The sequence below is a fragment of the Chelon labrosus genome (genome assembly GCF_963514085.1).
Source record: "Chelon labrosus genome assembly, chromosome: 6".
NCBI lineage: Eukaryota > Metazoa > Chordata > Actinopteri > Mugiliformes > Mugilidae > Chelon > Chelon labrosus.
This window is the reverse complement of record NC_140342.1, coordinates 6766088-6781071: the sequence shown is the minus strand read 5'-3', so window position 1 is coordinate 6781071 and position 14984 is coordinate 6766088. Positions and strand designations below refer to the sequence as shown.

Genomic DNA, 14984 nt, shown 5'->3' with positions numbered 1-14984 from the left:
ATAGAGTTGTATATGTCCTGGCTAACTGTTCATGATATTTGTCTTTATGTCCAATATCGTGAAGCTATTTGAGGCCAAGTGGCCATGTAAGAAAAGTATTATTGTAATTCATACCTACCCAAGTTGTGAACAGATTTCTTGATTCTAACTTATTTGAAATTATGTTTGAGGACCAAACAAACTTTATGAGTAGAAATGTGGACTACTACTTAGGTTGTCATTACTGAATATTGCTGAATAAGTACTGCACCTGGTGAAACAGTTTTTCCCAGTAATCTTGTGTCATGAGTCGGAAAAGTGCTAGAAAAGCCCAGCCGAAGGTATCGAAGCTGGTGTAGCCATAGTTTGGATTCCTCCCTACTTTCAGACAGTCAAATCCGTCCGGACACTTCCTGCGACACACAAACAATCGAGGGGCAGAAGACAGATGATTAGGAAAAGTACAAGACTGATAAACAAAGGCTGAGCACAATTAAATCAAAAACAGCTTGGACAGATATAGCTGTGCTAACGTGCAGGCTGCTTCAGCAGAGTTAAAAACATGTCCAGTATCTACATGCAGCCCTGCGGCCTTTGACTCCACAGTGGAGAGAAGCAGATGAGTCGGTAAGTACATACACTGCTATCATCACCGTTATTTCAACTAAAGAGGACACTTGAAATATGTTTCGGGCAGGAGCACTAAAATGCACCGGAGCAAAAGGGATTACACGAAGCCAGATGGATTTCAAATTGCAAACATTTTCAGCTCGATGCCTTCATCTCTGATGTTCATTGTCAGCATAGTGGCATTACAGCAAATATTTAAGTCCAGCAGCTGAGAACAAGCTGGACTGCCATGTCAATCTGAGAGCGGAATAATTTCATAATGGCTGGCAAACAGCTGGGCGGGAGAGCACTGCTGTGAGGACATCTGTAGGTCTCACCAAGCAGCCAGCTAGGCAGGAATTCTCGCAAATATCCAGTGGTAATGACAGAGGAGGCTGCGTGAGGGCAGCGACATCTTCCTGTCAGGCTCCGCTACACAGCTTAACCTGTCACCAATCTGTTCACCTCTTTTAATCAATATGAACACAGATACACCAAGGTTTGAACATTTCGGTTAGTCCATTAAATGTGTTGCCCAGTGACCATCTGCCTTTAATTCTAGAAGGCTTTTTCAAAATATTACTCAGACCAATTAATTAGTTTCAAATAGGGTCGCTGTCTTTACCCTTTTTAATGTGTAAACACTGGTTTCATTTACATAACTTCTCAGGCTTAAACTTGATACATTTCTTACCCATCTAGCATGGAAGCCAGCCCGACTTCCCCTAGCCCAAAAAATGATTGCGGTGGAAAGTTGGTGTGGAGTGGCTCCATTGGGAACTGATTATGCTGCAGCAAAGACTGGCCAAGCCAATCAAATCACTTGAGCAGGCTCTGACTGTTTGTTGGACTATCCAACTGTGTGCAGAGGTATTCTTTTCTCTGACTGTAAAGGTTCTCAGTCATCCATGGTATACTGGACAGTTTCCTTTTCTTAAACGTTTTTTGGATATTCTTTTCTCTGTATTGGTTGAAAGACTATTGGTTGAAGAACTATTGTAACACTATTTTCAGTCATGCTGCGGTATAACTAATGGATGCAATGGAAGTTTCCTAATAACCTATATAATCCTTAAGCTTCTGCAACATGGGAAACAATGGATGCATGGAAACAGCAATTACTCTGATGAGCCACTTCTGCTGTACAGTGCAGTGATTTCTATCATTAATCATTGTTCCAGTATGTCAAGTTAATTTACTCAATAATAACTGGTCCGAGAAACTGGGATTTCTAATTAGATGCTACTGTAAAAACAAAGCACCTGTGGAGCAAATTGTCCCAGAGGTTGCTGTAGTAACCTCCCTGGAGACTGACTTTGCATGGATTTATCCCGACTTAGTGCTCCTCAAGGAGAGCTGCTGTGATGCACACACATGCATATGACATGTTCTTTACATCACGCCATCTGTAAAGTGTTTGGATGTGTTTTTGCTACAACCTAAACCAACCAAACATTGCTTTCTAAGGTGTTTCCGCGCAGCACAAGCATTAAGCAGACTCTTGAAATGTGGTTTTATACATAACATTGTGTAACATTTGCCTCTAAAGTAGGTTAAGGACAATTTGATTTAAAAAAGTTGTCACAGCATTTCCACTTACTGGATAAAAATGAATGACACAAAAGAAATCAAAAAAATAAAAATCCAATACTGACAGCAAACATTTGAAAATAGTCAAAATGTGTAGAATACGGAAATAATTTACAAGTACACAAGTCACCTTAGATAACCTAAGAAACTCGGTCTGTGCATGTAAAGCTCCATTAAATCTCTTTGCCACATGTTTACATTTTTTATTAGTATTATCTTTGAGAGAGTGTGGCATCGATTTCCTGCAGTCTGTGCAGCAGAGGCGCAAAGGAACATCTGTCCAGCGACTGCCCTGGGTGGGACTAAGGTGGTGGCTGCACACGCACACATTGGTCCAGTCAAGGGCAAAAGTTGAAACGTCTATACAATCAGTCATAATCCTTAATGCACAGTGGCTTTAAGATGTAAAGGGATAAGCATTTCCCTGAACCCTACAGTAGGCGCAATGAGAAACAGCCTGGACCTTTGAGCAAATCATTTATCACAAACTTGTTAACCATCTAGTCTGAAAATATCATTCAAATATGTGCGTGCGTGTGTGCCCAGTTGTGTCTGTGTGTGCTCTTGTGCGTGTGTGTCCGTGTGTGTCATCATAACGTATCCAAAGCTTTAATTTGGAAATCTACTCAGGGATTACTTGTTGGAATACACTCAAAAGATTAAGCATCCTCTATGTTTTACGTCCTCCATCCTGACCTGCTTAATATCTTGCCCCGTCTCCAAAGCCAGCCTCAGAAACTTCCATCTAAAATGTCACAGAAGGGCTATCACCGTCATTTGCCAACAAAAACATAACTCGCCCTGTTTGCTTTAACCTACAACCTGTCAACTATGTCACAAATCTGCGCCACTCTTCATCTGACATCAGTCCAACCACAAAGAAATAATATATGTGCACTACATTAACATTTATAAGCACCATATTCTTTGTGACATTAAAATGAAAGCAAGACAAAATGGCTGGCTGCATTATTGTACATTAAACATAGAAAAAAAAAAAGCTTCCAGCTGAGTGATGTCAAGCACAGCGCCCTGTAAGAACTCACCAAATGGCAGAAAAACAAACAACAGACAACAAATCTAAATAAGTTCAACTGCTACGACTCGTAGGTGGGACAGCTGGGTAGATCATATCGTCACTAGTCTGATCTTACTGACCTACTATTTAAAGGAGTTGAATGACATCATTTCCCCCCTGAATGTCCTCAGATGTATGCTGTTTTCACTGACTTGAACACAAATTACTGAGATTTTACTTCTTGGGAGATTAAGTCCCTGTGTCTTTGGAGGGGAGCGTAGCAAGTGAGATTAGAAAACTAAAGGGTGGCTACATTCTGATGTTGATAAACATGCGTGACTACGTCCATCGTGTCTGTACTTTTTCTGTTAACCCATTCAATTTCTGCGTTGACATAAAGATGAGTTTAATCTCAATAGAAAAGTCCCAAAAAACGGTTCAATAAAGTGGCTTTAAAATACATTTATAAATTCAAATATATGTTATATCTATTGGCTTATACAGTGTCTAACAATTAACTAGAATAAAAATGTACCTTCAAATATTGACTCATCATCTGCAAACAGTGACTCTATGCCTTTGTATTTCCTAAATTTGCATTGTCTCTTTAACAAAAAGTCAAAGGTGCCAGGCTAGAGTGGATGAAATATCAAGGGAGAAGAAGAATTCCGATTCCTAAGGTACACGTTGGTAAGAAAAAAATCATTGCGCTTAAAATTCTTCACATGAGCTGCTAACAGAATGCTAAACCTAAAGGCTATAATGGAGATGGGAGCCATTGGCAACAATGAATGAAGTGGCCACCGTTGACCGAAGGTTGACAACACTCATCAGAAGTTGCTGGGATTTTTCTCCCAAGAGAACCTGACAAAAATGACTAGAAGTGTTGAGAGAACTAAAAGCACTGGGGAGAGTTCGCTTTTGAATTCTGGGTTAGGCAGTTCAATGGCTATGATCAAGGTGCATTTGACCAGCTTCGTCACGAATAAAAAGTTGGGTAATGGATATTTAAAATTAAGACCTGAGTCTTTAAAACTGGTGGCTGCACTTTTGGAACCAGTAGTCACTACAGCTCCCACAATTCTAATAAGTACATGTGTATTTTAATGTTAAAATAAAAGACAAGCTGCACCCTTTGCACTTTTAATGGGGTTCAGGTTAGCCTAGCTTTTCCTGCTATTTGTTTTTCAGTGTTTTCTTGTATCATCAAAGAAACCTTGCACTCCTTCTGCTACCACCCCTTCTTACCGACACCATAAGCCATTTTCATGATATAATCTATATCGAACAAGCAGCGAATCCTCACGCTGTAGGAGACAGCTGATTTAAAAGTCAACAGGAAAACCAAACTGCACCGAACTTCCCTGAGAAAGCTTAATGCTGTCGCCATTTTTTTATTTGCTGTCATCCATTATCTTGTGTTATTAACAAGAGCACCTAATGGAAGCCATTTGTTGAAGAGGCAGGATTTCAGATTCACCCATATGGGTATTTAGTTCACTATAACCCTTGAACCGGGCCTGGCATGGGTAGAGGCATGCTGTTGTGCTTGTTTCAGAAGCATTCGGATTTAAAGGATTATTCCGTACGTAGGCGGAGTAGCAATATTTGGATGGTTTCACACTCTGCCTTTGATTGGGAACAAAGTCCATCATTTCACAGGGATAATATCATCTGTGCATTTACAGTACATCTAAATTAACTGACACCTCATGTGAGGCTGCTGGCAAACAGCTCTTGGTATTTACTTGACTTGATTTGGTTTCTTATTCCATCTGACTCGTTATTTCCGCTTTGACAAAACAGGTTCATTTGAGGTACCGCATGAAGTCATCAGCACTAGTCACAACAATGACAGCGTATCAATCTGAAGTGACCCGGTCTGCTCCAGTTAACCTAATCATGTCATAGAGCTTTTGAGAAGATGAAATCTCCAAAGACCCTCCCCGCCTCTCCAGCTGGCAGCTCCGTGTTTCTGAGTAGAGGGTTCCAGTGGAGCCGAGGTGATTATCTACATCACATGTCGTCTTATGTACAGCCTCTCTCACGCTACAACCCTCCCTCAGATAGAATCCTTCCTCTATGCATTATACCTCTTAGACACAGACTGGACATACAGTGCTCAAAGCACGTTCTCTATTGTTGTATTTTTCTGTGCTGAGCTTGGTGATCGAGCAAACACAGTGCAGCTTAAAAGTATTTGTACCCCTCACATTTCTGCTTAAATGTTACTAAAAACATCAGCGGATTTTGACACAAGTCCTGAAAGTAGACAAAGAGAACCCAATATAACACACAAAACTGAAATATACTAATATATATGTGAGAGTACCTGCAAAAGTAAGTGAACCCTTGTATGCAGTAGCTTCAGAGATGTCGGTGGGTTTCCTCACATTAAAAGTGAAACCATTCTTTACTAGAACAACTCGTTGTGTTTGTTGTCTTGCTGCATGATCCGGTTGCTCATAAGATTCAGCTCACAGACAGATGTGGTTGTTGATACAACTCAGAATTCATTGGTCCATCAATGGTGGCAAGCCGTCTTGATCCAGATGCAACAAAACAGGCCCAAGCAAGTGCAGAAATGTTCTTTTTTGGAAAGCAGTGGCGCTGTTCTTACCACCATGCACACCGTGGTTGGTCAGAGTTCTCCTGATGGTGGACTCATGAACATTAGCCATTGTGAGAGAGGTCTTTAGTTCCTTTATAACCTATAACCTCTCGGGCTATTATGTGCCTTGCCTTTGGAGTGATCTTTGTTCAGGCCAACTCTTTTCTGAGCTCCTAGAAAGCTATGTTTGATTGGGATCTATTTGTCTACTTTTGGAACTTTTGTGAAAATCCACAGAAGTTTTGAGTAATTCTTAAGCAGAAATGTAGAAAATTCTGAGGCGCGCAAATACTTTTAGGGGCACTGTGTATCCAGTTATACACATGAAAGTCATTAGACGTGCAATATATTGATATCACATAAGAGCAGATGATTAACAAGCAGCACGCAGAGGAAACACTCACTTACCCTGCATCATTTCCATATCCACATATTAAGGCATCCTTTGCTCCTTCAACCTTGTAAAAATTATCTACGGAAAGCAGAACAACAAGTTAGACGCACAATATATTCTCCTCTGAACTTTATTTCAAAATTCTGATACTGTACATCTCTCTTTTATTTTTGGCTGACCTTCATTGGTGAGGAAGTCCGCCATGGAGCTCCAGGTTCTGTTGTTGCAGAAGAAGGACGAGTTGGCGCTATAGGAGGAGTTGATGCAGTGCCCGAGGCTGCGGATGCACTTTTGACGCAGGAGCCCCATGAAGAGCTGCAGGCCGATAAGGGCAAAAACGCTGAGACAGAACACGGTCAGGATCATCACGTCCGCCAGCTTCCTCACAGACTGGATCAGGGCACCGACGATGGTCTTTAGACCTTATGGGGGTGGAGAACATGTTTGTCTGGTAACATTGCAAAGTCAGAGACAAGGGGGGAAACATGGAGCGCTTGCCTGTGGATCTTACCTGGGATAACTGAGATGGTTTTCAGGGCTCGCAGTACTCTAAAGGTTCTAAGCGCAGAGACATTTCCCAGGTCGATAAATTCTGTCACATATCTGTAATTTCATGTAAAGGGCAAGGAGATTAAACCAAGTAGTTTTTCTGTACAATCACAGAGAATAATAATCTGTTTGAGGCATACCTAGAGGAACAGTGTGATATCATGTCTTTAATCAAATAATATTATAAGTATGTTTGTATGTAAAGCTTACTTATTAGCTTGATTTCATTAAATGATGATTAAATATATGTCAGTGTTAATTTATAATGATAGAGTGATAGAGTATATGATAGAGATCCTCCAAATTAGCTGATGTTTTTACTTAATTTACCATGTGCTTTAGAGCAACTAGCCAAAAAAATGACTAGTGTGTGTGTGCATCTCTTTGGATCTCTCGCGGATGCATTCAAATAGGATTAGCAAGTTTTGATTTGCAGAGTCGGTAGATCAGGCCTTTCACAAAAGCTCACTCATGTAATTCATGGTAATATAAAAAATGTGGTGCGTGCAAGAAAGAATGACCCCTGAATTACCCGCCTCAACCATAATTATTAAAAAAAAAAAAAACGAATTAATCCCTGAGGGTAATGACAGATTTGAGCGTGTCTACATCCAGTCAAGGTGATTTTGTCTCTCTGTTTTCAAACAAAGCTAATGTCCTATCAGGATGACTGGGCTCTAACAATGCAGCACCATCGAGAGGTCACTGTCTAATCTGTCACCTGGGTTGCGGCTGCAAAGTCATTTCACGTATAGATCTCTGACCTCTGCAATAGGCTTATCGTTCACGGTGTTTGAAATCCCCAGTGTCGATTGAGAACAGCCGCACTGACATTGATTAAAAATATTTAAAGAAGAATCATAGAAGAATGTTTAATGTATATTTTTGGATTTACTGTAAAGAACAAAATCTGTGCAAACACCAAATGAACAATTTAATTAGTTGTTGCACTGATATCGTCTGCAAAATGTAGCCACATTCGACATGAATGTATAAAGAGGCAGATTATCAGAACTGATATGGAAAACTTACGCCATGATGATGACAGTGAAGTCCAGCCAGTTCCATGGGTCTCTCAGGAAGGTGAATGGCACCACGCAGAATCCTCTCGCTAATATCTTTATTGCTGACTCGAAAGTGTAAATGCCAGTGAATGTATACCTGGAAAATATTCATGGGGGAGGAACGAAAATGCAACGTTAGCACTGAATGCTGAACAGAAATTAGACTTATAATTAAAACAGCATCTGTATTAACATAATTATGGAGAAATAAAAACATGCTGAGCATATATGACATTATGGTCTACACTAATAAATATATGCCCTATGTACGGAAAAACAGCAATAATAAAAAAAAGAATTAATCAGCTTAATTGTTTCACAGTGTACTCAAGATCTGCTCAGATCTAGGATATGAAATATTGTTAAGCATATAGAGTGGAAACAGCCCAGCTGTGTCGCTTTCTTGTTTACAGTCTTTAAGCTACGCTAAGTCATAGAATGGCCTATTTCTTCTTGTCCTCTTCTGATCCTCTTTTGACTTCTTTTAGAAAATGAATTTCTGATGTTGCAAAAAGTAAATTAACAAAGGAAATAGAAAGACAGCCTGTAGCATGCTAAAAATGCCATGGACGATGAACAGCATAGCCACGTCTTTCACATCAAGCATGGCACAGTTGTTCCTATGGGCTTTTCGATGGCCACTCTCATTCCACAGCGGTGCTTTCTCCAGCATGCAAACGTGGTGTTCTGACGGCTGTGAATTTCACATGCATCATTTACTTACATGGCAATCGATTCTTCAATTATCTCTGATAAAGCAACAAACCCCAGCAGAATTCCCCATTAGAACACAAGCAGCACAGTTTAGAATTAAACAACAGCTTAAATATGGGATTTACTTACTCCAAGTATTTAGTCCATGGCGCCGGATCAGACATGGCCATGAAGCAGCAGTTGGTCAATATAGTGAACATGATGAATAAGCTAAACAATGTGAGGAAGGGGTTAAGGAAAGTGTATTTTGACATGGTAATGTGCCGTGTTAGAGTGAAATAAGTTTCTCTGAAGAGCAGACAATGTATACAAAGTAAAGCAGACACGATTTAATATAATCCTGTGAAATATATCCATTAGGATAAACTGTCACTGCGTGTACCAACAGCATTACAACTACAGTAAATGCAGATTATAGAAAATGTAAGTAAATTCCATTTAACATTAAATCAGATTATGAGTGATATCATCTCTCGTATGAATGAATGAAAATATTACAAAAGATGTAGCAAATCAAGTTTGACAGATGAAATGTTTAAAAATATTAAAGCAATTCAGGATTAGACAGTTGGATTAAACATCCAGACGTTTCCTCTTCATTTGAATGTAAAAAGAACATATTGGTATTAGAATTCCTTTAACTTGCAGTTCGCTGCATAAAAACATCAGTTACAGTTTTTGATGTGATGATTCTGCCTTAGAGAGGAAATACCAGAAGATGGACGGTACAGTAATTAATATATATTTTAATCGTTTTATGTTTTTTAGTCGATGACACAGAAGAGATCCAGAGAACCCCACCCCACCACCGAATGCAAATTACAAATCATCTGTCTGAGAACTAATAGGCAGCCTTCACATGTTATGAAATCTCCTTGCTCTTATTTCATTTCAGAGATTAAAAGAGGGATATGAGGGGATTTGGTTTGCGATGCCAGAGAGGACCATTACAAAGCTGTTTCAAAAATGGGACTATGGAAAAATCCAATACAAAGCTACGGGGGGGGGGAAATCGGTAAATACTGGAAATTGGCTTATCTGCCAGGGTGACACGCAAGGAGTGGAATCTGGTGCAAAATTAATATGATGATGGTGCACAGTAGTTTGTTCACAGCAGGACACCAGAGTAACCCTGATATTGATACGTTTACTTTTAGGTGAGCAGCGATGGATTGCCTTTGAATTTTTACTATTTAATGAATTCCACCAAGAGACACAGACACATGGGAAATCAAAAAGGATATGCATGGACTAAAATCTTTATGGCGATTGTTCTGATGAAGTGAAATGGACTAAATATGTAAACTGCAGATGTGGCACTGAATCTGAAGATGGCCTTCCCTTTGTTAAGTACTATAAAAGTCTGCAAAGAAAACAAAGCAAAACAAAAAAAAAAAATAGATCAGAAAAATCACATTTTCAAATATCATTCTTCATAATCTGTAATAAAAGGAATTCTAAAAAGTTGCCACAATGCCAATACAGTCACGTACATCCACGCTTGTTTCAGTTCTGCAAATAAACTCAGCAGCAGCTCTGAGCAGCAGTTCAGCTGTATCCTTTACTGAGCAAGCATGGCAATGTAGCTGCTGTGTTTAGTCCCTCTTTAGTCTACCATCTGTGTTAACTTCCACAATAAGCACACTCCAAAGCGGGCTGAACCTTTCCCCAACAGATGTGGCATTTATTTAAATATTTTTCGTCTTTGGATAATCCTCCCATCCAGCAGGGCATCACATGCCAAAACAAAGAGACCCTGAGAATGGCTGCCACGTCCTTTTTTTTTCATCTCACCATAAGCGGCCCATTAATGGGCAGCGGCCTGATCTACCGACTCTGCAAATCAAAACTTGCTAATCCTATTTGCGTGCATCCACAAGAGAGCTAAAGAGACACACACACACACACACACACACACTGGCCATGTCTCCGTTAGCTGCTCTTGGTAAATTCAGTAAAAACAACAGGTGATTTTGAGGATCTCTATCATATCATATTCACAAGCCCAGATGAAGATATTGCGTGTGTGACTATGGCAAAATGTGGTCAAAGAGACACATCTGTCTGTTTGTGGACAGCTATGCAGTCAAAAAGGTGCAAAACCTAACCTGTGTGTAGTTCAGATCAAAATGAAGGGCAGGTTCAAACATACGCACTCAGACCTCATTCAGAACGTCAACACGCCTCTGGTCAATAATCAGTAATTTAAACGCATTAATATAACTTTTGTGTAAAGAAATGTGTCACCTTGTGCTCCAGCATTCATCTGAAACTATTGTGAGGCTTCTGCAGGTTGTGTTAGTCAGATTAAGTTAATATTTTGCTCGTTTTAGGACCGAAGTCTCACTTTGTTTTACGTCTTCCCCTGATCACTTAATAAAATGTTAGCTCAATCATGTGAAGCCTTCAGAACAACTCGAATTTGTCTCCCATCACTTCCACTATAAGTGTATAAGTAACGATTTTTAGTGGCCAGTGTGGACAGCGAGTAAAATCTGTTTCAATGTTCATGTGGGCATGGAATAATAATCTTAAAACAAACGAAAAAAAAGTCAAATATATCCATTATTTTGCAATAAATTACAGTTTTCTTTGTTATTAATATCTACATTTGACCATTTTGTCCATGACCCAATCATATTATCATATAATGAACATTCAGTTTCTGTCTCTACAGTGATTATCTTAATTAAATACACCACAGGTTGATTAAAATACAGAAAATAGTATATTTGTTAAGATTTATATATTAAAGATCATTCCAGTATCATACTCATATTAACTGTGTTAATAATGTTCTTAATCCTGCTCTTTGAAAGCATTATTTTTTTTCTAGCCATATTTCAAGCTCAGTATTCTCCAGATGGAGCTCCTATCTGTGAGGACACGCTGCATTTGAATGTTATTTAATGTGTTAGTTACATTCATAACGATGAGTAACTTCAAGTAACTCAAGTTACTTCTGACTACCACCCCAGAAAGCCCTCTCACTCTCACACTCACCCTCTGGTTCTTGTAGTAAAACGGATCAATGTCTTCCAGTGGCACTCCGATAAGTTCGGGAGGGACCTCGCCGTAGATGCGTGGCAGCTGCTTGCCTGCCTCCAGGTCGATCCTGGGTTTGGGTGGCTCCGCGTTCCTGTAAGTCTCGTGGCAATCCTTGGCGTTCTTGGCCTGCTCCTCCGCAATCCGCTGCTCCAGGGCAGCCAAGGATTCGCGAGTGAACCGCCGCAAGCCATCAGGACCCGTTGGTAACAGCATGGCTGCCATCTTTTCATCCTGATTCTCCTGTACTAGAATTTACTTACAGCTGCATGCAGGTAGGTGGGGATTGAAGACACGGGAAAAGCAGAAATGGAAGATGGTGAGAAAAAATAAGTCATTGAGTTCAGCCACACAGGCCTATTCTTACATGTCTTTAGTCACTGCACAAACAAGACCAGCAGCGTCTTTTTTATCAGTGTTTGGCACAACAAACTACAGGTGTCTTTCAGTTTTCAAATTCCTTAAATCTACTTTTATGATTACTTTATATAATTAGTGATTGTTTTGGTTCCACTTCACCATTGATTGTCCAGTCCAGTAGAAGCAGACAATATTCTGAGTGACAAACTCTATGCTCCATGCTAACCACAAAACAACCAGAGGACAAATTTAGTAGCTAGTTGGTAAAGTTTTTAAGAGCTAAAGGCCCTGTTCAGATCTTGCATTAACATCTGTCCCAGGGTATCTAACTGCAAGTGGCCAGGTTAAAATGCAGGTGTGTACACGTCCAGGACACATTAAGGACGCATTTGAGCGATCCAATATCTGACCACATTTGGAGTTGGTCCGGGACACATTTGTCCACGTTCCTTTGGTAGTGTGAACACACAATGTGTCCTGGGAGACATTAAAGAGTGCCTACTCACCAGGCGGCTCTTGCGTAACCAACTCCATATCTGAAATTGTCTCATTTTGCGACAAAAGAAAATAAATGCATCTGAATGATTCAATGGTACACATAAAGACTTCAGCCAGTACTTCTAACATGAAAGAGGTTGTGTAAATCCCTGAATAAAGAAGATGATCAATAACAAAACATAGAAACAATTATAATTCATGAACCCAGCAACGGGAAATAGTTGCAAGATAACCAACAATACTAGCCTGGTGTAGTGAGACTCAATTCCTATTAGAATATGAGTCTGTTTTTTATTATGCGGTGTGCCTCAACCCATATAGAGAAATAATACCTCTGCACACAATGGGACGGTCCTAAAACCAATCTAAGCCATGTTGTTGTAAACAAATTCAGCTCAGTCGTACTCAGATGAAGTGTATGACTACATCACTGCTGCTCTTCTGTCCATCACTACATAAAGCCCATCCAAATGATTTGACTGCCCTACAAGCTGCAACAATTCAGAAAAATGCAGTATTGATCAAGGGTAAGTACACATCCCCATCACTGAAGAGCAACCGTGTTCTCTATTTAAACATTGCGTAATTGTGCTATACTGTCAAATGCTGGATTGGACTGTGCTGAGGGACGTTCAGAGACACTAATCTAAATTCTCAGTGTTCGCCACTGACCACCAGCTTTCTGTTAACATAGTGTCTCAGTCGCTCTAAGTTCACTCCCATAGCTCTGAGTCAGAGGGATTAAGTCCACAGGCTGTTGCTCTGAGCAGGGGTCAGCAGCACTGATTCAGGATCTCAATCACTTGCTGTTTGCATCAGGTAAAACAAGGGAAACTGCAGAGTGGACATCAGCCTGCCAGTAAAGAGTCGTATTAATATGTTGTTTTTTTATTGTCACAATGAAACACTTGAGTTCCACTACATTAACAATGAGGTGTGACAAAATATATCACATATATCTGAATTCGCTAGTGGCTACTATAACACAATCATTGAGTGCATTTTTAAGTGCAGGCTGTTTAAATTCTCTTTGTCACATATTGACGTTATACTGTCACTGATACAATATGCAGAAACTATGATCTCACACATTGTTTCAACTTGTTATTTGACTGCATGCAACTTTGTAAAATGAACATTAGTGAACGTATTGTCATCCAGCAGACTCTGAGTCATAGCATGCCAGATCAATATTCAGTCTCCTTTTACCTCTGTTTGGGGTCTCAGCCAACTCTACATGTGCTTCTTCATATCGTGTTTGTTGCTGCTCATGGAGTATGGGCTAAAGTTGGTAATCGCAAAGTTGAAGGCAAGAAAACCAAAACAACAAGGTGAAAGGTGCTAAAATGCATAGAGCTTAGGGAAGCCACATGGCTGGCTAGACACTGTGGAATATAGGTTCTGATCAACTCATTATTTACTGTCGCTATATTTTCAGTAAAGCTTCCACATTTAAAACCATTTTGCATTAGAGAAATTACTAAATATAAATCAGAACGTGCTGAAATACTACTTGTGTCTAAATTCAAAAATGCGCCCTACTGGTTTATTCTCATCTACAACATTGTCCTCATGGACTAAGCATTATCCAGTGACGAGTCTGGTAGTAACCAAAACAAAAAAAGCCTTCCAACGAGAGGATCACATTTCTACGCTCCTCTTTAGACAAAGAAATACCATCATATCCTTCTCATATTGACAAAGCTCTGTGAATTTGCCATCTCCTCCTGTCCTGAAATGCATTGATAGCTTCACACATCCAGCCAGACGCTAGTTATCTGCCTTCACTTGATCTGCTTATTTGACCCAGGTTGATCTCAGATCAGCTCGTCTCACACACTGAATCCAGTGCTTTCGCATTGGATATCAAAATAAAGAGGTTATGGTCCATTTGCAGTGTCATAAAGCAGATAAACAGGTTCAAAGCAATGATATTTCTGTTGACCTGACGGGAGGTGATAGATCATTCAGAGAAACATGGTCCAAATATTCTTCTACAGCAGATAAGAAATTATACAGAGCTATGTACATCTCTGTGGTATGCAAGACTGTACGAATATTACTGATGTTCATTTAAATGCACAGAGAGAACATCTGCCTCTGTGCATCGTTTTGTTTTGCATGACAGCTTACTTGCGTGATGTGGTTGTTGTACACTCAACAGCGAGAGAGAAAAAAGGTATTTTGGTTGAATGAAATTTAATTCCTATAACAGCCAGATGTGATATGATCATCATCGCTTCAAATAATTAAGATAATTAGAGTAGAAGTGGAGCACAGCCATGAACTGGCAGTTTTGACAGTCAAATGCACGCACAAGCACACACTCTGTGACACGGGCTCTGCAGACAACTGTTTGAAATTGTATCGCCCATTTCTCTCATCAGTTACCACCAGTGTGTCCTGGAGCAAGTTACTGAACCTCCTACTGATGCAGTTTTGGTTAACATTATTAGGGATGGTTGATAATCTATTTAGTGATGACAAGACATGTGCATGCAAACTCTATCTAAATTATTTGTTGAACGTACAACTTGATTCTTTAAAAGCATG

The 14984-nt window shown here is 39.9% G+C and overlaps 1 protein-coding gene across 1 annotated transcript in view; it reads right to left on the bottom strand.

The window, feature by feature from the left end:
- Positions 1 to 11833, bottom strand: part of LOC311488971 (sodium channel protein type 2 subunit alpha-like) — a 30698-nt gene extending 18865 nt beyond the window's left edge. Inside the window, exons 1-8 of the mRNA XM_084545847.1 lie at positions 11532 to 11833; positions 9761 to 9891; positions 8658 to 8738; positions 7783 to 7911; positions 6713 to 6804; positions 6381 to 6623; positions 6216 to 6279; positions 251 to 392 (exon numbers count right to left, since the gene is read on the bottom strand). Coding sequence (XP_084401973.1) covers positions 251 to 392; positions 6216 to 6279; positions 6381 to 6623; positions 6713 to 6804; positions 7783 to 7911; positions 8658 to 8738; positions 9761 to 9891; positions 11532 to 11798 — 1149 coding nt within the window. The 5' untranslated portion in view covers positions 11799 to 11833. The remainder of the gene's footprint in view (positions 1 to 250; positions 393 to 6215; positions 6280 to 6380; positions 6624 to 6712; positions 6805 to 7782; positions 7912 to 8657; positions 8739 to 9760; positions 9892 to 11531) is intronic.
- Positions 11834 to 14984: the final 3151 nt, after the last annotated feature.